Below are 22326 nucleotides of genomic sequence, written 5' to 3' on the forward strand. Positions count from 1 at the left end.
TCGCAGCGGTGATTTGGGTTGCGCCTTCGCGAAGATGCTTCACGATGGTGGATGACGGTTCTGCGGTGGTCTCAGAGGCGTTGAAAGTGGCCAGGGACACGTTTCACTTCTAAATATGCCACGTTTCACTTTTAAATATGCGACGTTTAAGTCATTAGACACGTCAGTCCACCACTTGTGCAGCAGCTGTTAACGAAATTTGACGGCAGAGGTTCAATTAATTGAAATTAACACTTATAACGACTCAATTGGAAAAAAGAAGATAAATTGAGAATACCTAACAGAGATGCCTAAATGATTTAAACCTTTTATTAAATATATTGTATATTTCTCAAATAAAAGTTAATGAATTTGAAAATTATAAAATAGTAATAGTAATAACAAGAATAATAATTACAATATAATTATAATAATAATATCAGTTGATTTTTTTTTTCTCTAAATGTATATATATATATATATATATATATCTTTTTAATATTCTCTTTGATTCAAGCTTGGAATATTATTTTTTTTAATTCTTATTGAGATATTTTCAATTATTGATTCAATGTAACTTTTTAACTGCAAAAGATATTTATTTTTATTAGGTAAAGTTAATTACAATTTGTTTTTTTGTGTCAATATCTACTAAATAAAACTATTTTTCAAGTAATATAAGTCAAAATCATTTACCCAACATGATATCAACTATTTTCTAATTAACATTAATGTTTATGCTGTAATATAGATAGGAACTAACTTTTGTCCACTGATACCATGAGTTTTTTTTTTTTTTCTGAATATCAACCATATCATATAAATTAAAACTCGTGTGTTTTTTTCTTCTATATCTACTTGATTGCAAGATTGAAGGTTGAGTTTTGTATTTGACATTTTTATATTCATTAATCATTTAAATACTTTATAAAAAATTAAAATTATCTTATCTAAATAAAACTTTTAAAAATAATTCAAAACAAAATAACCCAAATTCAATAAATTTAAATTTCTCTAAATGTTAAATCCCTTATTTATTACTCTTAAAACTTTCACCCTTAATAGCTCACTCAACAATTCACATTGTTCATGTTTCAATAAGGGATTGAAACTAATTTAAACATTTATTTAAATTACATTCAATGATTTTAAATTAATCCAATTTTACTAAACCTAAGAACAATCATGCACTGAATTCCCCAATATACTCTTTATTGACGTTGTATTTACAATCAGTGCAATTGGATGCAGAATCTATTGGTACTAACCAGTAAATGAGCCCTTTATATTTGGCTTTCCCTAATTTTATGTCTTTCACACTTATCTCATCTATCCAGACTAAGAAGAACAAGGAGAATCTGGCCTAGATTACATCATGAATTTAAACCAGTAAACCATGAGCCAAAGAATTATACATATCATGGAACTACCATGCTTATTGTACACCTAAAACTACAGTAAATCTAGTGTCTTTTTTCAGTCCTTTCAGAAGATCAGTTAGATGCAATGTACATACCCTTGTGCTACCGATCCTTGGCTGAAACTCTGTTGATAAAATCAAAAAGAGGAAATAGATTAGTTCATTTTCAATCCAATACTGTTATTTTAAGACTAGCAAATTTAGAATTCAGCATTACAATAAATGTATTGAAGGAAGCACTTACATATGATGGTATCCAGTGCTATAGTTACTCCTTGCAAGTAGACTTGTTATGTCCAAGTCCCTTGCATCGGCTGCAATGTAGATGGCGCTTGACTACTTCATGAGGTCCAAATCGCTTTGTAGCTGGTCGACCAGGAGGTCTTTTGGTGGGAGGAGGTGTTACTGTTACCACAAGCTGAGAATCTTTTGAAGCAGACATTTCCGCATCTGAAATTGGATGCACAATCTCCGAGTATGTCAACCTGTAGCTCTCCGTTGTACAGTATCTGGAGCAATAATCATAAACACTTTGGCCAATGCCAACAATTACGGCAATGGCATGACAACATGGCACACCAGTCAGTTGCCAGGCTTTACAACTACATTCCCATCTGTCAATATCAACCACCTCAGTTGTGTCGCCACATACCTCATAGGTGCTACATGTTGATTGCAGAACTGAAAGTGAATGATTTTTTTGACTTTCTTTTTTAAGCTTATCTTCCATGGATGGACTCAACCTAGTTTCCCATTGTTCTGATGCAGTCTTTCTGGCAACTATCAACTCCATAATCTTACCCCTAATTACATCGACCATCTGCGTTATCGGCAATTCATCTGCATCAGATACCCAACTATAGAAGAGCTCCCCAAAGTTGGATGTCATGTGATTATATCTAGTACCCTGAAAAAATGAATTTGCCCAGTTCTGAGGTTCACTTTGAATAATCCAATTGTAAGCTTCTTCAGAAATCTTTTTAATGCTCTCCATTGAGTTGTGAAAACCTTCTGGTTTGGTGGCATACGCAGCAGCATATAAATCCTCAATCATGAGTCGCTTTACCTCATGAGAAAACTGCCCTTTCAAGTCTCTAAAAAGTTGCTCAGTCAAATATCGCAGGCAGTATGCATGAAATGAACCTTCAAATATCTCTGCAATTGAAGTTTTCAGCCCCTTCTCTCTGTCTGCTACAAATGTTATGGGACAAGATGTTGAAAGCACCGATTTGAGTTGAAGTAAGAACCAATGCCAGCTATCATCACATTCTGCATCATCAACAATAGCAAAGGCAACAGGATACACACCATCATCAGCATCTGCAGAAGTTGCTGCTAACAGTGTTCCTTGGTATTTTGACCTCAATGGAATGCTATCAAGGAAAATTAGTGGTCGGCAACCTTGTTGGAAGCCATGCAACAAAGCATGAAGTGATACGAAGAGACGATCGAAGCTTGAGTCTTCCTTTGTTGTGCACATGGCAAGACTACCAGGATTAGCCTCCATTAACTTTTCACAGAAGAAAGGTAACTGACTGTATGCCTCTTTATAAGAACCCTGAAGCTGCTCTTTAGCAATCTCTTTCCCACGCCATGCTTGAAAATAGTTCAGTTGAATTCCATATTCCTGTTTGATGTCATTGACAATGTCCTTAGGTTTGTAATCCGGAAAATCTTTCAACTTCTCCTTTATAATACTGGCCACCCAACTCCTAGTTGCTTGATGCCCTGTTGTTGCAAAAGCCCCATCACAGGTATGAGTTGAATTCATTTTCTTTATACATATCAACTGAGTGGTTGACAACCTTGATGCATGAATTCTCCAAGGACAACCATCTGCTTTGCATTTAACAGTTACTCGATGACTATCATTTTTCTTATATTTGAAAGCAAATTGATGGGCAATGGCATATTTACGCAAGGATTCTCGAAACTCATGTACACTACTGAACCTTTGACCCACCCCTGTTATAGTATTTTGCCACTGCTGTGCTCCCTTGGCATACTTCTCTTCGATTGAGGATTGAAGAGGAAGAGAGGGAGAAATTTCCGGCAGCATGTCCATATCCATATTTGTATCAATTTGATTGGTATCATGATCAAGCACAGTATCAACAATATGACTGTGACAAGCATTGAGTGGTGCCGGTGCTACTGTTTCAGACAATGTTGTTCTGCTTGACCTAAAAGTCCAAGAATTCCAAAATTAAGCCCTAGAATGTTCTACAAAATAACATAGATAGAGATATTATTAGCATAGAAAGAAAGATAACTACCTACTGCCAGGCATGTTTGATACCTCAAGGGCAACTACCTCTTCAAAAAGGATATAAATATCAACAGTAGAAGAACTCCCATGAAATTTAATCATCCGCTTCAGATCCTTGTCATTAGATACAGTAATGAGAGTCTTCTTATTCCCAGGAAGGAAATACTTGATAGACATGCTATCAGTTCTAATGTTAAACATTTCGGCCACTTCCACCTTGAACTCGTCAAACTTCATTTCATCATCAATGTCTATAGCATGAGCATCACCACCTTTATATGACAAACAACCGTCTTTCTCAGTCAAAAACTTGCCTCCGGACTGACATATTGCAATTAGCTTCATGGCAGCCATAACCTAACACTGAAATAGATAATTTTTATCATCAAGATGACACATATAAAGAATGTTCCAGTAACAACAGCAACACAAAATGAAAAGTGTAAAGAACTAATTAGTTCTATCTTTTTACTGATGATAGAAAAAAAAAATAACATAAAATTCAATACTTTTAGGATTGTGAATGGCTAATTCAAATATCTATAGTACTAAGATGACATCCCATTCCTTCAAGAATAAAAATATCGCATTGAGACATAGCATAGTTTCATTACCCCTAATTGGAGACCCTTAACCTGAAGAAGAACCTGCTGTTTTTCCATTTAAATTCAGAATAGGTATGATGATCAGTCAAAGTGTAACCCTAAGATCAGAGGAAACACAAATGAAGAATATTACAAATATACCTGTCTGATTACTAGAGAAGGTGAATTAGGGTTTCTAATACCAAAGGCGATGAATTACACACGGACGCTTCTCTCAAGGTCGGTGCTTGCAGCATCAGCGAGAGTGCTGTCACATTTGATTTCTCTTTGACAGTGAATGGGAAAAGAAGAAAAAAGAAAATCAAAATATGAATTTGTTGTTGTTTATTGAAAGCAATGTCATGTCCTACTCCTGCTCCCAAACAAATCTTGTGATTCAAAAAGCTTTTAGGGCTGGGCGAAACTGGGCTTGCACAGAGGTGTCCATCTATAGTATAATCTCTCATCCTTCTTTCATATCATATCATGTACTCTCTCCTTTTTACCCTTTTAGATGCATGAATGAGATGGCGTCATCCTAGATTTTTTGGTAAATTAAAAAAAAAAAAAACTTCTGACAGGTTTTACTATCTTTCCAAAACATTATATATTCAACATGTATTTTTCATACTCCGATTTAGGTCATTTATTGTATATTATTAAAAAATTATGTACTCATAATCTTATCCTATACTCTTCTACACAATTTCTAAATCTTATACAAGAGACAGGAAAAATATGTTTAGAAAGACAACTAATTTGATAAGTATCATTTATCCCACACCATAAACTATAACTATCATTATATATTCAACATGTCAACTTAACATTAAGTGTATGTAAATTTGAATTCATGATATTCTATTTAACCTATTGATTAAGTAAAATAGAATTAGAATTAAATTAAAATAAGACATTTGCAAATACAAATTTGTTTTATTCAATTGATTTAATTACAAATTATAAGGGTTGAGACTCCTGAATTGAAGAAATGTTAGGTCCAATAACTCAGTTTGTATAATTCTATGCACAATACTGAAAAAATAGTTAGAAGACAAACAGAACATATAAGAATAATTAACTCTTGAAATAGTATTAGAATATCATATTTAAGAATAATTTTTTTCATATTTAAAATCATTGAAGTAATTTATAAAATTGACATGATGAGATGAGTTATATATTATGTTTTAATTATACTAAGGTTTACAAGTAATTTTAGTATATACTTTTTTATTGATGTAAAAATCTTTTACCCTTATCTTAATAGATCAATCAGTTGCTTTTTTAGTGTTGAATTTACATTATTGAACCACAACTTGGTCATCTTTTCACTAATCTGAGATTTAGCTCGGTTGGAATGTCTGAAGAATGACTGTCATCTTTTATATTAAATTGTTCATTTCAGCATATAAGTGATATACCTTCTTTATAACATGTGATTCTTGATCCTTATAACATGTGATTCTTTTATAGTATATAACATTTCCATAATGAAAATAAATCAATTATTTCAATTTGTTATTTCAAACTCATTTATTTAGTGCTTTAAATTGACTTATATAAGATAATTTCTTATTCATTTAGAACTGACAAGGTGACTCAACATGTAGTAACTTAGTTCTATAAGTGAGTTTAATTCACAATCACATCTCTTCTTCAATCTTTTAATTTTGTAGATTATAATTTGTATAGATTTATATGAAAAATTATTATTATTAATATTTTATTAATAATTGTATTGTTATTATTAATTTATATCTGCATAAAAGTTTGTTCAGATTCTCTATAAATTTTATGTATAAACTATCAACGAATAGTATCAAAAGTAATACATAAACATATGATGCATGGCCACATCAAGACTAAGGTTCCTGATTTGGAAAACTCCATGAAGACTCAAAGGAATCTATCTTTCTCTTGTTTAATATTGACCAAGGTAATCGATGTTAGATGATTGGGTCAGCTGGTGGCAAACTAAGATCCAACTCTTGATAGGATGGTTGTGAAACAATTCACTAAATTGACTGGTAAAACAGGAAACCAAGCCAAAGCTTTCCCCTTCAAAGTGGTGGAGAAAATTATACACCATATGACATCATTCATCATAAATAATGCCATCATATTCATAAAAATTCTAATATGCTTGTCTCGGTCAATAGACCCATCATACTTGTCAAATACAGACATCCTCTAGTTGTCGAGCAAAAGAGTCTTCGTGATCCCCACAATGAATGGGAGTAGATTGGTCGTATCAACTGTCATTATGGACGGGTTATGGTCTTTGCTTACCTTGAAGTTGTTCGCTTGAATCATTCGGTTTGTCTCATCTCAGAATTGCTTTGTTGGTCCCTAAAGGGTTGGGGTGCATGACATGAGATCTTTACCATCCATCTTTTATCGAATGATTGCATTCTCAGCTCGCAGCGCCTTTATCTCTTCCTCATACTTCTTGTGCATCACATCCATGTCTTTGCATCCTCTACATAATCTCCTTGGATCCATTTGATCGTCCAAAACTTTCTTTAACACAACATTACTTTGCATGTTCCCTAGTAATTATCATGTGAGCTTAAGTAGTTTCTACTCGACCTCACAATTAACATTCATTTAAAACAATTTTTGGTTGCACACTTCAATGTGGTTCTTTCCGTGTTAGGATAATTTGTTCAGCAAGTAATCATGGAGTACCTGTTAAAAGTGTTATGATGCTAAAGATAACTCTGATTCAATCTATTAAAACAATTAATGCTATAATAAATATATATCAAAAAGTCTCAATAATAGTTTCTTTAACTTATGAACTTTTGATTATGATTAATTTGATTATGGTCAAATTTCTTTTAAACATAAATATTGATTTATTTATATTAATGAGATGTTTAACTTATTTTAATTGTAACTGATTAGTTTTTTCCATATCAAAACAATTAGTCATTATTGCTGTCCATATGTATCGATAAATACATATAATACAATTTCATTAATAATTCATTCACAAAAACAATAGCATAAAAAGACGCAAAATAATAATAAAAAAATACATCCAATTTTACCACTAAAATATTGTTGTGTGCACCAATGTATAAAACCCTGTTAATTAATAATGTTATAGATTGGTTTAAGAGATTTTAATTACATCCTTCCCAAATGTAAAGACATACATTTATAGATTAAATTGTAGGTAATGGTTGGTAAATTCAAGCGTGATTGCAGCCATAAGATATAAGCGTGATGTGATTGATCAACATGTGTTTCTTCATTCTCTTTTAACAAAGTTTGAGACCTTATCACAACAAACAAGACAAATGGCATCAATGCAATTCTTGGTGAGTTAGCCAACAATGAATTATATTGCCTATGCGGACTAAGAATTAAAAGATTCACCTCACTTCATTCTCCATCTAATTGAAAATAAAATATCATGTGAAAATGCGTCAAATACTATAACATTACATTATGGTTTCCATGTACAAAATGCAACTTCGAGTTTTGAACAAGGTCACCAAAGAGAGAAGACAGAGCAAGTATAGGCAGAAAATAAAATGGTGAGGTCAAAACAGGGTAAATGGTGAACAAGTGTTAAAATGACGAAAACAAAGAATTCAAATGATAAATCCACAGAGACTGAGATAAAATGGAAATTGGTCCTTAAATTTTGCAAATTTCCAATGAAACATGGAAAACAGAGGGAATCTGCTAAGAGAGTTTATTAACATTGCAGAAAAGAGTATTTGCACAAGGGCAAAATAAGCAGATACGCAAACTCAATATTTGCAGATATTATTATTATTCTGTGTAGAAAACTGATGTATCTGTTACTATTTGTGAGTTAATTAAAGCAAAGAGAGGATGAGAAAAAGTTCAATCGGAAAGAAGAGCACAGGTGAAGCCATCGGTGACAAGTTGATTAATTGCATCCTTAAACTTAACATAGTCCTCAAGTTTGTTGTAAACCTGGCGAGAAATTCGGGCATAGGCAGTAACAGTGGCGTCTTCTTCTCCTCCAGCGAAATAAATGGGAACTTCAACTCCAAACTCATCTCTCAAACGAGTCCTAAGTTTGAGAGCATGAGAATCACTCATAATCCCCAAACATGGAGGCAAACCTACCATCACCATGCTAGCACTCATGTCAGGAGGAGTTCCGAGATGGGTTCCCCAAGCCTCCACCAACATCTTCCCCATCTCAACCACAACATCATGATTCCTTTTTCTGATCCCTTCGATTCCTCCTTCGAACCTCTTCACGAAATCCATAACCGCAGGAACCACCAACTGTGCACTGTAGTCCCGGTTCCCGGTCCAAGAACTCTCCACCGCTAACCCATTCCCGTACTCGTGAGACACAACGGGATGGTGTAGGTCACGTGACTTCGGCGACGCACGTGCGTAGAGGAACGCCACGGAAGGGGGGCAGAAGAACCACTTATGCAAATTGCTCGTGTAGAAATCCGCGCCAATCTCTTGCATATCCACGCGCGTGCACCCAATCGCGTGCGCCGCGTCAACGAAAACCTGCTCCACCCCCTCCTCCCTGCAGAGCGTAACTAACTCCTTAACGGGAATGACCACGCTGGGCATGGAAGTCACGTGGTCGATAACCGCCAAGCGGATTCTGTTACCTCGGGACTTTCCTTTCTCGATGGCCTTGCGAAACTCCCGGACGATTTCGTCGTTGGAGGTTACCGGGAAGCGGAGGGGGACCACGACGACGGAGCCGCCGGCACGTACCACGTAGGCCTCGATGGCTTTCTTTACGGCTCCGTAGGCGTAGTGCAGCATGAGGACGACGTCGCCCTTCTGGAAGGTTCCGTCGTGGAAGGCCCAGGCGGCCTGCTGGAGGACGATGGCGGTGGCGGTGGAGGCGTTGTCGACGAGGGAGATCTCGTCCACGTGACGGGCGTTGACCAGGTCCTTGATGATGGTGCGGGAGCGGAGGAGGCCGCTCTTGAGGTGGTTGAAGTAGAATTGGTCCGGCTGGCGGAGGTTCTTGAGCTGCCAGTCGCGCTGCACGGCGAGGACGGAGGCCGGGCAGCAGCCGAAGGCGCCGTTGTTGAGGCGCGCCACGGCGGGGTCGTGGTGGGAGAATTCAGATTGGATCTCGGCGTCGGTGATGAAATTGGTGGGCTTTAACTTCTTGTGGGGATGGGAAACCGCGTCGCCGTTTTGGTGTTCGGTGGAAGCCATTGGAGACTGAGAGAGGAGAGTGGATCTAGGGAAGGAGGGGAAGAGAATGAAGACAAAGTGTGGTGATATTATCTTTCATTCGCATTAGAGTCTACTCAGCAATCCATATAGTGACATGGGAAATTTGGAATATAAAATGAGGGAGGAACAAAACCAGCCAACCAGCATAAAGGTACCCTTTTTATGGATGCTGCTGTTTTCTTATTCATATAATGCAATGCAATGTAATGCTCCAGGAAGTGCTGGTATCATTGCAATCCGTTTCCCATCTTTTCCTTTTTATGCTTGGAATTTGGTTTTCTATTGCACACCCCACTAGCACACAACTATAGGATTTGACCACTGAGTGACCTTGTTATGCTTGCTTATTTATATTCATTACTTGGAATGCTTTTCAAAGTAAAGGATGAATGAGTGTGCTTGATTCAATGAGTTTGAAACCAATGCAAAGGGGTTTTTTCTTATACTTTTTTACTTAATAAAGGGGTATGTTTACTACTCTGTTTCCTGCTTCTGCTCCCAACACAGAATTAATGTTTGTTGTCATTTGCCAAAAATTTACTGGCGATGATGAAGTGAATCCATAAAAGGTATACAACCATGGATTTCCTTTGAGTAAAAGTTTTGTTGATTTCGTGTTCCATCTAAATATTTGTGGAGAGGGGGCAATGAATTATATCATGTAAAATACCAATTTCTTGTATACATCTCAATATTGGGACAACTTCAAAGCTCTTTATATTATAACCCTCCACTTGTTATTGAAAATTATAATCAAAAGCCTTTGAAGATACCATACAACAATAGGAATTATATTCATATAATTGTTAACGACTTTTTCTTTTGGATAATACAATGTTTCAAAGTCTGTATCATCAGGTAAATATTGCATAAACCCACAGATTTCAAGTTGTTGAATGTTTACTTCCTTTTTAGAAGTATTTCATTATATCCCACTGAATCAAGAAATTTAAATCAGTAAAGCAAAGAAAAAAACAATTTTCCAATTGAAAAATATGTATTATAGGATAAGAAAAAAATATACATTAGAATTTTTTAAAAATGAATAGCTAAAGGTTGAACAACATATGTTTTTATCGGAGCATATGGAAACCAACGACACCATATTATTTAGGACTTTATATGATGATTTATATGCTTGTCGATTTTTCCACTTGATGATATTCATTTTTATTTTATAGAGTAATATGAAACAAATACACTTCGATGCAGGCTTATTTTTCTTTTTAAAAAAATAATATTTTTGTAATATGTTTTGCCACTTGACTTTGTTATTAATTAGCTTTGTTGTTTCACTTTGTTTAACTTGCACTGATTGGGTCAATAACTTGATGCTAAAACTTCAACATGTTACTTGAAGTATTCGAACTAAGTTTTGTCTTTTCTGTCCTTCAGTGGACCTTTGTCCTATCTTCTTGTTATGTTAATGTGATATGCAGGGGTTCATTATATTCTTGTTCATGGAAAAATTATTTTCTTCGTGTTAACAGTATAATTCATCTTTGATGCAATTACAATTTAATGAAGATTTAAAGATAGATGCTAAAAGTTATCAGAAATAAATAGTTATTATATTTTGTTTGTGATTATTAGGAGTGTTGTTTATGAATTCTATTCCATACATTAGAAATAAATATTAGAATTTAGTAATATATATATATATATATATATATATATATTTTTTTTTTTTTTTCCTCTTAGAGAGGGTGCTTTTTTAGTTGGTACACTTTAACATAGTATATCAAATTTTAGTTAACAAAAATATCATCATATATTATGGATTCTAAGTTTTAAGGTTAATGGTATTTGAATAATTTCAATTTTTAAAACTAAAAAAAATAAGAAACTCTCAAATCCTTACTCACCTATCTCTCTCTGATTCCTTATTCCTCTCAAACTTTTCTCTTTTATCCATCTCACTCCCACATTCCTTCTGTCATCCCTACACTAGTCCTAACTCGTCGATTGTCGTCTCTTAGCCAACAACAGCCTTACCGTTGGTTAGACAACCAACCCAACGCCTAACAACAACCAACAATCACGACAATAGTCGCGACTCGCTAGCAGCTCGCTCACCAGCATCCTAACAACGACCTGCCACCATGACCCACGAGCACCCCACCAACGTTCCGGTGACAACCAACGAGCAACCCACCATGACAGCATTAGGCAACCACCATCTTACCAATCAATCCCATCATTGATAGTAAGCACAAAAGGTGTTTGTGAAAATGCTTGTGAGAAAAAACCAATTGCATGTTTTTTTTTTTTTTAATTTTGTTATGTCTTTTATGATGTCAATTGTCTTTGTTGTATTAGTTCAATTTTCTCTTGCCAATATTGCTTGCTCCTTTGCTGATATTTCTAATATTGATTGAACGTTTGATGATGCTTTTTTTAAGGGATGTTTCCTCGTATGGTTCAGCTTCAAAGAAGTTAAAGCTACTGAAGAAAAAATAGAGGAAGAAAATTGAAATTAGACTTGTTATCTAGTATATACAATCCCATTTAGAATGCAAATTGAAATTATTGAAATTTGTTGTCCATTTAGTTTATTGAAATTATTGTGGGCTTATTGATTCACTTAAGTATGGGTAATTCTTGACAAAAAATACATGTGATTCAAGTATATATCATCTAATACTTTCACAATTTTGGGCTTGTTGTTAATTTTTCCCATGTAAAGAGGGAGTGTAATAAAGCAGCGACTACAAATTTGGCTTTTAGCGGTAAAAGATTAGTAGGAAACAATCATAAAAAAAATGAGTGTCTTCTAAAATTTTTTACATTTTTAGCAAATCATTTAACATTTATGTACTTTAATTTTACTTGAGAGTGGATGATTAATAACAAAATAAATGTTATCAATAATGTATTGATAACAACATCCATAGGTAATGCCTCATCCATTTCCTCAATAATCATTATACCTTAGAGTAATGTTTGCTAAAGTTTCCAAATTCTAAAAGAAAAAAAAAATCTTCCAACCAATACATGTCACTTTGAACCAATCACCTACATATTACAAATTAATGAAACTTTAAATACAACAAAATCATGCATTACTTATGAGGAGATGATTGAGATGTTAATAATAAGTCTTTCTTTCTTTTGATTGGACAATTTCGTGAGTCATGTCATGATTGATTCCACCACAATTAGGATAATGAAAACAACGCGACTTCTTTGCAACTTCAACTCCTCCTTTTGCCCTTGATCCTCTTGATCGACCTTTTGTTTTAGAAGTGGTAGGATTTTCAACATCACACTCACCAATATTTAGAACACCATGTTCTAGATCAATTGAACTTTCTTGAACTTTAGGCATGCCTTTTAAATAGTGAATGACTTTCTTTAACTCTTTAGTAGCTACTTCAACTCGATCTTTGGTCTTTAAAGATTCAACCTCTAAACATTGCACAAGTGATCGAAACTCAACAGAGGAGTTATCATTAGAGTTGATTATGTGTCTTGATTGTGGGATCAATGAGCCTTCTCTTCTTCATCAAGAAAGAATATATTCTTCTGGAATGCTAAAATAGTCGTTTTTCAACAACACTCGAATAACATGTCCACATAGTATCTGTCGCAACCGGAATCGCGACGGTTGACGCTCCAAAAAAAAAACAAGTTTTGAAAAATGTTTTGGGGTCGCCACCATAGTTTATTCTGGAAAACTACGGAAAAACCATAAAATGATAAAACACGGTCCACGAAAACCAAAGAATGAGTTCGGGAGTCGGTTACGTGTAGGAAAGGTATCAGCACCCCACAACGCCTGCCCGAAGGCAGTACCTATAATTAAATATGCGACTTTGATGTGGTTTTAAAAATGTTTAATTATCCCCAAAAAAGACGTTATAAAGAAACAAAATATATTTTTTAGTTTTTTAGGAAATTGCTCAGAGAATTTGTATGGAAAAGATTTGGATTTTTTGGAAGTGAACCTGACAAGGACTGGCCTTGCTCTTACATATCTCCACTTTGGATGGAGAATCAAGGATCACGTAGTTCTGGCCAAGATTGTTTGTTGTTTGGAAAAGGTTCTTAGCACGAGGACGATGCGTGCGATCACGCACATGGTTAAACCTTTAAAACATATCTGATAATTTTATGAAAGGGGAAAAGGTCTTAGTACGAGGACGATGCGTGCGATCACACACGTGCTTAAACCTTTAAAACATACCTGATAATTTTNCTGATAATTTTATGAAAGGGGAAAAGGTCTTAGTACGAGGACGATGCGTGCGATCACACACGTGCTTAAACCTTTAAAACATACCTGATAATTTTATGAAAGGGGAAAAGGTCTTAGTACGAGGACGATGCGTGCGATCACACACGTGCTTAAACCTTTAAAACATATTTTTTTAATTTTTTCAAGATAGAAAAGGTCTTAGCACGAGGACGATGCGTGCGATCACACACCTGCTTAAACCCTTAAAACGTTTTTGATAGTTTATTAAAGGGAAGAAAGGTCTTAGTACGAGGACGATGCGTGCGATCACACATGTGCTTAAACCTTTAAAACATATTTTTTAATTTTTATAAAAGAAGAAAAGGTATTAGCACGAGGACGATGCGTGCGATCACACACGTGTTTAAACCTTTAAAATATATTTTTTAATTTTATAAAGAGAGAAAAGGTCTTAGCACGAGGACGATGCGTGCAATCATACACGTGCTTAAACCCTTAAAGCATTTTTGATAATTTATTAAAAGGAGAAAGGGTCTTTGCACGAGGACGATGCGTGCGATGGCACACCTGCTTAAACCTTTAAAACATATTTATTATTTTTATAAAAAAGGAGAAAAGGTTTTCTAGCACAAGGACGATGTGTGCGATCACACATGTGCTAGAAACCTTAAAATATATTTTTTTTTAATTTTGTGAAAAATAAAAGGGTTTTCTAACACAAGGACGATGCGTGCGATCACACATGTGCTTAAACCCTTAAAACATTTTTAATTATTTTTATGAAAAGGAAGGAAGGGTTTTTTAGCACAAGGACTATGCGTGCGATCACACATGTGCTTAAACCCTTAAAACATTTTTAATTATTTTTATGAAAAGGAAGGAAGGGTTTTTTAGCACAAGGACNATGCGTGCGATCACACATGTGCTTAAACCCTTAAAACATTTTTTATTATTTTTATACATTTACCTTTTTGGTTTTTTATTTTTTTATTTTATATTTTATCTTTTTATGTAATTTTATTATACGAAAATGATATTTAAAACTGTATTATTGAAATAAACAACAAAATTATTTATGTAACCATTTTTTAGAAAAGTTAACAAATAAATTAAAGCAGTATTTACTAAATGTTAAAAGCACGCTAAGGTTATTTTTACCATTTACAATTTATTTATTTTACTTAAAAACCAATATTTAAAAAGAGAGATGCTAAACGTTATAACAATTTTTGTGGTTTTAATATTTTATATGTTTTTTATTTTTGCTTTTTCATTTTTGTTTATTTACTTTCTATGATTCTTATATTTTGTATTTTTATATAAAATCGAGTACAGCAAACCATCAATAATAAAACAATATACCAAAACTAAAGAAATAAAGGCAAATAAAATAAAATGAAAACAAAAAAGTTCAATAAGAATGGGAAAGGAAATGTAACCAGGAAATTGATCTCCACCCTTCTGAAGTTGCCTTAAAGGTCCTCCACTGCACCATAAAAAGCTTCCACAGAAAGTTGTTCATTCATCTGTGCACATGCCTCTTTGTCCCACTTCTTTTTTTTTTGTTCCCTTATGTTGTCTTCTCAAAATTGGATTTTTCTCCTCCCCTCCTTTTCTCTTCAAAGTGCGTATTTATATACACAGATTGTAATATTATTGTGATCTTGCCTTAATGATGAATTAATTGACAATTAACATAACAGGGAAAAAATGGTCTAATAAATCAAATTATAATAATTGTCAAAAAATTATCCATTAAAAGGAAATCATATTTTTTCTTTTTAGGAAGAAACTCAATGCAGCAATCAATATATTATTTTTAATTATTGCTTAGAATTATTGGCATAATGTTGATTCAAATTATTACCAAATAAAACAAAATTCCAAAAAAAAATTCTAAAGTGATCTATCATGCATTAATATTAATTGCTTATGGGCATTTTTCCAAGGAAATCAAATCCAATTCATCAGGTGCAACACCTCTCCCATTCTATTCACATGCACCCCCTTTTTTTTCTTTTTTTTTCTTCTTCCTTTTGTTTTTCTTTTTCGTTTTTTTTTCTTCTTCTTTTCCTTTTTTTTTCTTTTTTTTTAAAAGACTAAACAAAATAGTAAAATAAAATAAAATAAGATAAAAGTAAAAAAACAAGTTCTATTATTTAGCCACCCGGACGAAATTGGGTGTTGACAGTATCCCAGAAAATTCAAATTCTTTACAAGAATTGGACTTTTTTCCTTTACCCAAGTTACAAAACGACCTCCATCAAGTTTGGTATGATGTCGCACTAGTCATTGTCAATCACAGTTGTTGTATATTTTGTAGATAACTCAATCTCATGTTGAAGCAACTCAAAGGCATATGGTGTGAGTATAGATGCAACATGTTCCTCGATTGGAAAACTCATTTTCATTAGAGGATTATGATACTTTTGATGCATTCTCGCCTCTTCTCCAGCTTGATTTCTAATGTTCACTGCATCTCCAACCTTAAAAAAAGGAAATATGAAAAACTTATATAAAAAAGGAAGAAAAAAAAACTTGTAGCACCAAACAATAATATATATTCTTACTTCATTCACAAAGTCCATCAAACTCGTTTTAACATCCAAGAATCTTTTAATATATGAATTTATAGATTTTGAACCTCTAGTCGTCGTCATCCCAATGAAAAAGAATTCTTTCAAATTGGCTAAGGCCCAAAATTGACGATGAGAATACAATGCTTGAAAGGGGGTGTGTTATTACTTACATGAAAGCATCCAACCATCAAATCCCATTGTTGTTCAAAATCACTTGCACATTCTAAATGATATAGCCTGTAAAACTCAGTTTTGAAGTCGTCATATTTTGTACCTAAAAGGAAAGAAAACCAAGTTGGCAACTTTGTCGCAATATGCCATATGCAAAAAGCATGCTTTGTATTTGGCTATTCCATTGAAACATCTTCTTTAAATGCATGGTCTTGATCAGTTATAATTATTTGTGGACACTTCCCTTTGACAAAATGTACAAAACTCTAAAAATATAACAAATAATAAAAATGAAGAAAATACAAAAGTTAATATTTAAGAAACAAAAATAACAACAAATAATTATAACTCACCTTTAAAGCTCGTGTGAAGGAAGGTATCTTCTCATCCCTTAATAGAACACAGCCAAAAAAAAATGGAATTTCCATGATTATCAACTTCAACCCATAGTCCAAGAGGGATATCATAATGATTAATCCCATACGTAGTATCAAAGACAACCACATCCCCAAAAGCTTCATCGTATCGAATCACCAAATACCCAAATAATATGTTCCAAATTGTTACTTTCATCCAATGTAAAATCATATTGGAAAACATCATCTCTGTCTTTCAAACTTTTGCATAATTTGAGAACATCTGAAGTGTCGTCAACATTTTCGCCTTCAGGAAAAAAGTTCATTCAAGATCTTTTCAATTTCATCATCATCCTCACAAACCTCTCTAATTTCATAATCTTCGAATGTTGAATCATCATCTTTAAAAAGCACTCCAAGCCAATTACCAATTCCTTCGGATGTCATTATACTTATGAGAATTTAGAGAAAAGTCCATCAATAATTATTTTTCACATCAGTAATGATTCCTCACCTTACAAATCAAGATGATTTTAACTCAAAGCATATTAATTATTTCGTTATTCAAATGTTAAGCAAAATAAATAAAGGAAGCCACCAAACAAGGAGGTCACATAATACTCAAAAGTATGTGCCTCTAAAATTTAAAAACAAAATTTAATAACAATCAAAAGGAAAAGATATAACATAACCCTTCAATAAAAAATCAGCATCAACATTATCAATTATTTTGTTATTAAAGTGGCAAACAAATAAACTAATAGAACAAGAGTGGGTTGTTGAGTGTGGATCATAGAGAGGATGAACATGAGAGAGAAACAAATTAGATAAGTGAGAAAGATGGGTTACGGTTAGGTAGGTAGGTTATTAGGTGAACGTTTCTGATTTTTATTTTTTTTATGAATATATCTTTCTTTTACAATGTCTTTTTTTTATGAATGATGATTTTTTTTTAGGTTAAATACCTTTTTTGGTCCCAGTTTTGGTTGGTAACATTCAAAATGGTCCCTGTTTGTTTTTTCTGTTCAATTTAGTCCTAAAAAACGTAATTTGTGTTCAATTTAGTCCTTTTTACAAACTACGTTTAAATGGTTAACGACGAGATGTCCAAATGTGCAAGTCCATTATGAAATGTCATTTATTGGCTGACGTGGAGTCCTTTGTGGCATTGTCAGTTGGAATTATTATTTTTGAAATTGTATTTATGTTATTAGGGTTATTATTTTGGGAATAAATTAAAGGTAATCATTTGTGAACTTTTTATCGTGGTTTGGGAGGGAAACTTGCGAGATTGACAAGAACAACTTTGAGAGGAAACACCAGTGACGTGCTGTTCCAATTAGAAGCATTCATATTTGGGAAATAAGGTTTGTGTTCGTAATCCTTGCTTTGTGGCATTAGTATCTAGCATTTTTGTTGAACACTATAAAACCTGAAAAATTTTTCGTTTATGAGTGTTAGATTTTGGAAAAGTAACAAATTTTGTAACAATTGTTGAAATTTATTTAGGGCATTGTTGTGTGACGTATTATAATTGGTTTTGTGAAGGTCATTGTGGGTTTTTTGACTTTGATTTTGGTTTCCCATACCTGTTAGCACGTACTTTTAGTGTTTATATAGTGGTTTACATGCCCATAAAGTTTATTTTATAGGCTTACATTTGGGATGTCTGAGGAGAGGTTTAATATTGTGGTCCACCATGGTGGGACCCTAGTACATGATTTTCCTTTTAAATATGTTGGTGGGATAACGACATATTGGAGTGTGGACCCTGACAAATGGAGTTATTTTGAAGTGGTAGATGTTGTTAAGGAATTGGGGTATATTAAAGTGACTGACATATTTTATTGCATTGAAAATATTCTACATAAGTTGGTTGATGACAGAGGTGCAATGAACATGGTAGACGTTGCCAAGTATTTAGGGGAAGTTCACCTGTTTGTGGTTCACGGTGTGGATGATGAGCTAGAGTTGGTTGAAAATGAAGCAAGTGAAGAAGAACAAGAACAAGCTCTTTTGCTCTGTCATGGAAATTAGAGAGTAGAGGAGACAACCATGTAGGTGGGGAGGGTTTGAATGAAGTGAGGTTGCATGGTTTGGATGATGAAGGGGAGGAGGAGGAGGAAGTAGAGTTGGAGGGTGAACAACAGGTGCAGGTGGATGTGGATGAACAACATGTGCATGTGGAGGAAGAAGTACACGTTGAAGATTGTACTTCAAGTGTGTCTGATCATGCACAACGGGATGTTGATGAAGGACAAGGGGATGAAAGACTAGTGGATGTTGATGTAAATGTTGATGAAGTACTTTTGGACAATATAGAAGGGGCTGTATCAGTGGAAGTTATTGAAACTAAAGAAAGTGGAAGTGAGGATTCATATGATATTGCACATAGCCAGAAGAACCCATATGACAGAGGGTTGTCTGATGATGAGCGAGAGTCACAATCTTTGGCAGTCCAGATGAAAGTGGAAGTGAGGATAGTGGTCATGAAAAGCAAAGTTGTGGTCCATTTGGGACATTTGTTATGCAAAAGAGTATGTCTGAATACAAGTGGGAAGTGGGAACAAAATTTAGGGATAAAAATGAGTTTATGGATGCTGTTAGAAGTTATGCAGCCCACGATGGGAGAAATTTGAAGTTTATTAAGAATGATAACAGAAGGGTAAGAGTGATATGTTTGGGTGCCCAAAAAAGTTGTCCATGGATGACTTATTGTGGCTAAATGGAAGGATGTAGGACATGACAATTGAGAAAAATATTGGATAATCATACTTGCAGTAGGCAATTCAACATTAAAATGATGAATGCTAAGTGGTTGAGTGAGACATTAGATAATTCACTACAAGAAAATCTGAATTTGAAGATAAATGACATGCGCTTAAAATCTTTGAGGAAATGGAATACCAATGTCACTTTCTAAAGCTCGTAGGGCAAAGATAATTGCATCTTCAAAACTTGAAGATATTTTTAAAAATCAGTTCAAAAGAATACATGACTATGCACATGAATTATTGAAATGTAACCCTGGATCAACTGTAAAAGTTAAAGTGGATAGTGACAGTGGTGAGTCAATTTTTCTGAGGTTCTATGTTTGTTTGAAAGCTTGCAAAGTTAGTTTCGTCTCTTGTAGGCCATTTATTGGTTTAAATGGATGTTTTCTGAAAGGACTGTATAAGGGAGAGTTATTAATAGTTATTGGGAGAGATCCTAATGACCAGATGTTACCTCTGGCATATGCAATTGTGGAAGTAGAGAACAAAGATAGTTGGACATGGTTTTGGAGTTGTTGATAGAAGATTTTGGGGGTGCTAAAGTATGCAATGCATGCACTTTTATGTCTGATCAACAAAAGGTAAATGCACTTCTCTAATTTGTTTTGTAAGAATAATTGTATTAGTCATATTATAGTTGGTCACCAATTTCGTTTAAAATGTTCAAATTGGTCGCAATTTTTTTTTTAAAATGTTCCATTTGGTCCCTTTTCCAAACAGGGTTTGGTGCCAGCTATTGAAGAACTTTTACCTAAGGCAGAGCATAGATTTTGCATGCGACACTTGTATGCAAATTTTAGGAAAAAGTTTTCTGGGCAAAAGTTGAAGAATCTAATGTGGAAAGCTGCTTCAAGTACTTATCCCCAAGCTTGGGAAAAAGAGATGTTAAAATAAAGGAAGTGAATGAAGAGGCTTACAAATATCTAATTGTTATCCCGCCAAGGTATTCTTTGTTCCTTAACAATACATTGATGACATGTATAGTGGATATAAAATTCATTTTTATTTCTTGTAACAGGTATTGGTCTAGATCTAGATTTACAGGTCGAGCAGTTTGTGATACACTAACAGATAACATGAGTGAAGCTTTTAATAATGTGATTGTTCAGGCACGAGGAAAGCCCATTATAACCATGCTCGAAGAAATTAGAGTTTACCTCAAGAAAAGATGGGTAACCAATAGATTAAAAATGTGTAATATGGACTTTGATATTTGCCCCAAGATTAGAAACAGACTTACAAAAGAGTCCAATTTATCCAAAAATTGGATCCCAAGGTATGCATTTCCTTTCCCATTATTAGTTGATGGTAGTTGGATTGTGATTAAAATAGCGTTATTGATCACTTAATTCTTAACTTGTGTTCATTTATGGCTTCATGGCAGTTGGTTTGCAGAAAAAATCTTTCAACTTAGGCATTTTGCACACATTACAAACAAGTTTGTAGTTAACCTGAACAATCAAGATTGTACGTGCAGGAAATGGCTTATTACTGGGATCCTTTGCTGCCATGCAATTGCAGCCAGGAAGTTCTTAAATTTAGATCCAGAAGATTATCTACCCATTTGGTTTAGACGGTCAACGTATGATGAAGCATATGCCTCTATCATATTTCCAGTCAATGGGCACCTGTTATGGGAAAGAACACCCTACCTAGACGTCCTCCCACCATTGAGGAGAAAATTACCTGGCAGACCAAAGAAAAAAAGAAGGTTGGAGCAATGGGAGCTAAAGAGGGATGAGACCCAGATGACCAAAGGTGGCCACTGCAAAAAAATGTAGTATTTGTCGTCAACTAGGACATAAGAGAAATAATTGTCATTTATGTCCTTAAGATGAAGCAGACCTACCAAAAGCATTTTAATCACCACCCCCAACAACCAACTGAGGAAATGACACAACAATCTGAGGCACCACCACAACCATATCAGGAATCTAGAGAAGAACCAATCAGAAGGAACAAGTTACCAATTAGAAGACCACATGCTTTATAATGTTATAATGTTGTTGTACTTTTGTTTTGTTGGAATTGGTCACTTGTGTGGTAAATATTAGGCATTGGATATGTTTCGGATATACTTTAAATTTGTTTTGCTGGAATTGGTCACTTGTGTGGTAAACATTAGGCACTGGATATGTTTTGGATGTACTTTAAGCGACCAATATCATGTTTTGTTTATGCATGTAATCATTACCTTGGTTCTGTTTATGCAAAATTATCATTTTAATATTTTACACAATTGGAAAGATATTGTGCCTTATTACTTTATGAACACATCAGTCATCAACATAGGGACCACATTTACAAATAATTAACAAAAATTGGGAATAAATTGAACAATTACTTACTAATTAATCAAATTCATTCCTTCATTTAGTACAAAAGACATAGGCACAACTTTAACATCACAGCAGTTCAACTCCATTGACCTTAAATCACTACGCTCAACCACATTTGGACCACCTCAAAAAACATCATCACTTCAACGAAAATACACAAAACATAACTATGTTAACTACACTAAGAAAACCAGCCACTGCTACTAATAATTGGATCTTTTTCTTCAAAGCTTTGACTGTGTTTTCCAGATCATAATTCTTCCCCCTTTGCCTCCCAATAATAACATCCCTTTCATCAACATTTTCTTTATTGCACCACTTGAAATAGTTGCAACACATCGCACTACCAGCTTCACTCTATTATTCACCAAGAACAAAAACTTCAAACACAATGTTAATTACTAACACATAAAGAACATAGGTTTATATTCAGATTTCCTTGTAGT

At 34.2% G+C, this 22326-nt stretch overlaps 2 protein-coding genes across 4 annotated transcripts; both read right to left on the bottom strand.

The window, feature by feature from the left end:
* Positions 1–1170: 1170 nt before the first annotated feature.
* On the bottom strand, positions 1171–4741 carry LOC106772824. Of its 3 annotated transcripts, none has more exons than XM_014659426.2 (5): positions 4415–4741; positions 4283–4315; positions 3676–4031; positions 1644–3582; positions 1171–1524 (listed from the first exon to the last, which is right to left on the bottom strand). In XM_014659426.2, exons 3-4 carry the CDS (start codon positions 4020–4022, stop codon positions 1668–1670), a joined length of 2262 nt encoding a protein of 753 aa, XP_014514912.1. In that variant the 5' UTR covers positions 4023–4031; positions 4283–4315; positions 4415–4741; the 3' UTR covers positions 1171–1524; positions 1644–1667. The 3 variants fall into 3 exon arrangements, with proteins under 3 accessions (XP_014514912.1, XP_014514914.1, XP_014514915.1); XM_014659428.2 differs by having other exon boundaries at positions 4283–4318; XM_014659429.2 differs by lacking the exon at positions 4283–4315.
* Positions 4742–7856: 3115 nt separating this feature from the next.
* Positions 7857–9874, bottom strand: LOC106769802 (probable L-cysteine desulfhydrase, chloroplastic). Its single transcript, XM_014655565.2, has one exon. The coding sequence runs from the start codon at positions 9440–9442 to the stop codon at positions 8117–8119; it is 1326 nt and encodes a 441-aa protein (XP_014511051.1). The 5' UTR covers positions 9443–9874; the 3' UTR covers positions 7857–8116.
* Positions 9875–22326: the final 12452 nt, after the last annotated feature.

The sequence above is a fragment of the Vigna radiata genome, chromosome 8 (assembly GCF_000741045.1).
Source record: "Vigna radiata var. radiata cultivar VC1973A chromosome 8, Vradiata_ver6, whole genome shotgun sequence".
NCBI lineage: Eukaryota > Viridiplantae > Streptophyta > Magnoliopsida > Fabales > Fabaceae > Vigna > Vigna radiata.

Excerpts from the sequence above, each read along its gene's own strand:
- LOC106772824 (XM_014659429.2), bottom strand. The coding sequence starts at position 4,022 with ATGGCTGCCATGAAGCTAATTGCAATATGTCAGTCCGGAGGCAAGTTT. Across the intron at positions 3,583-3,675 it reads TCAAACATGCCTGGCAGTAG|GTCAAGCAGAACAACATTGT; the intron begins GTAGTTATCTTT and ends TTGGACTTTTAG.
- LOC106769802 (XM_014655565.2), bottom strand. The coding sequence starts at position 9,442 with ATGGCTTCCACCGAACACCAAAACGGCGACGCGGTTTCCCATCCCCAC.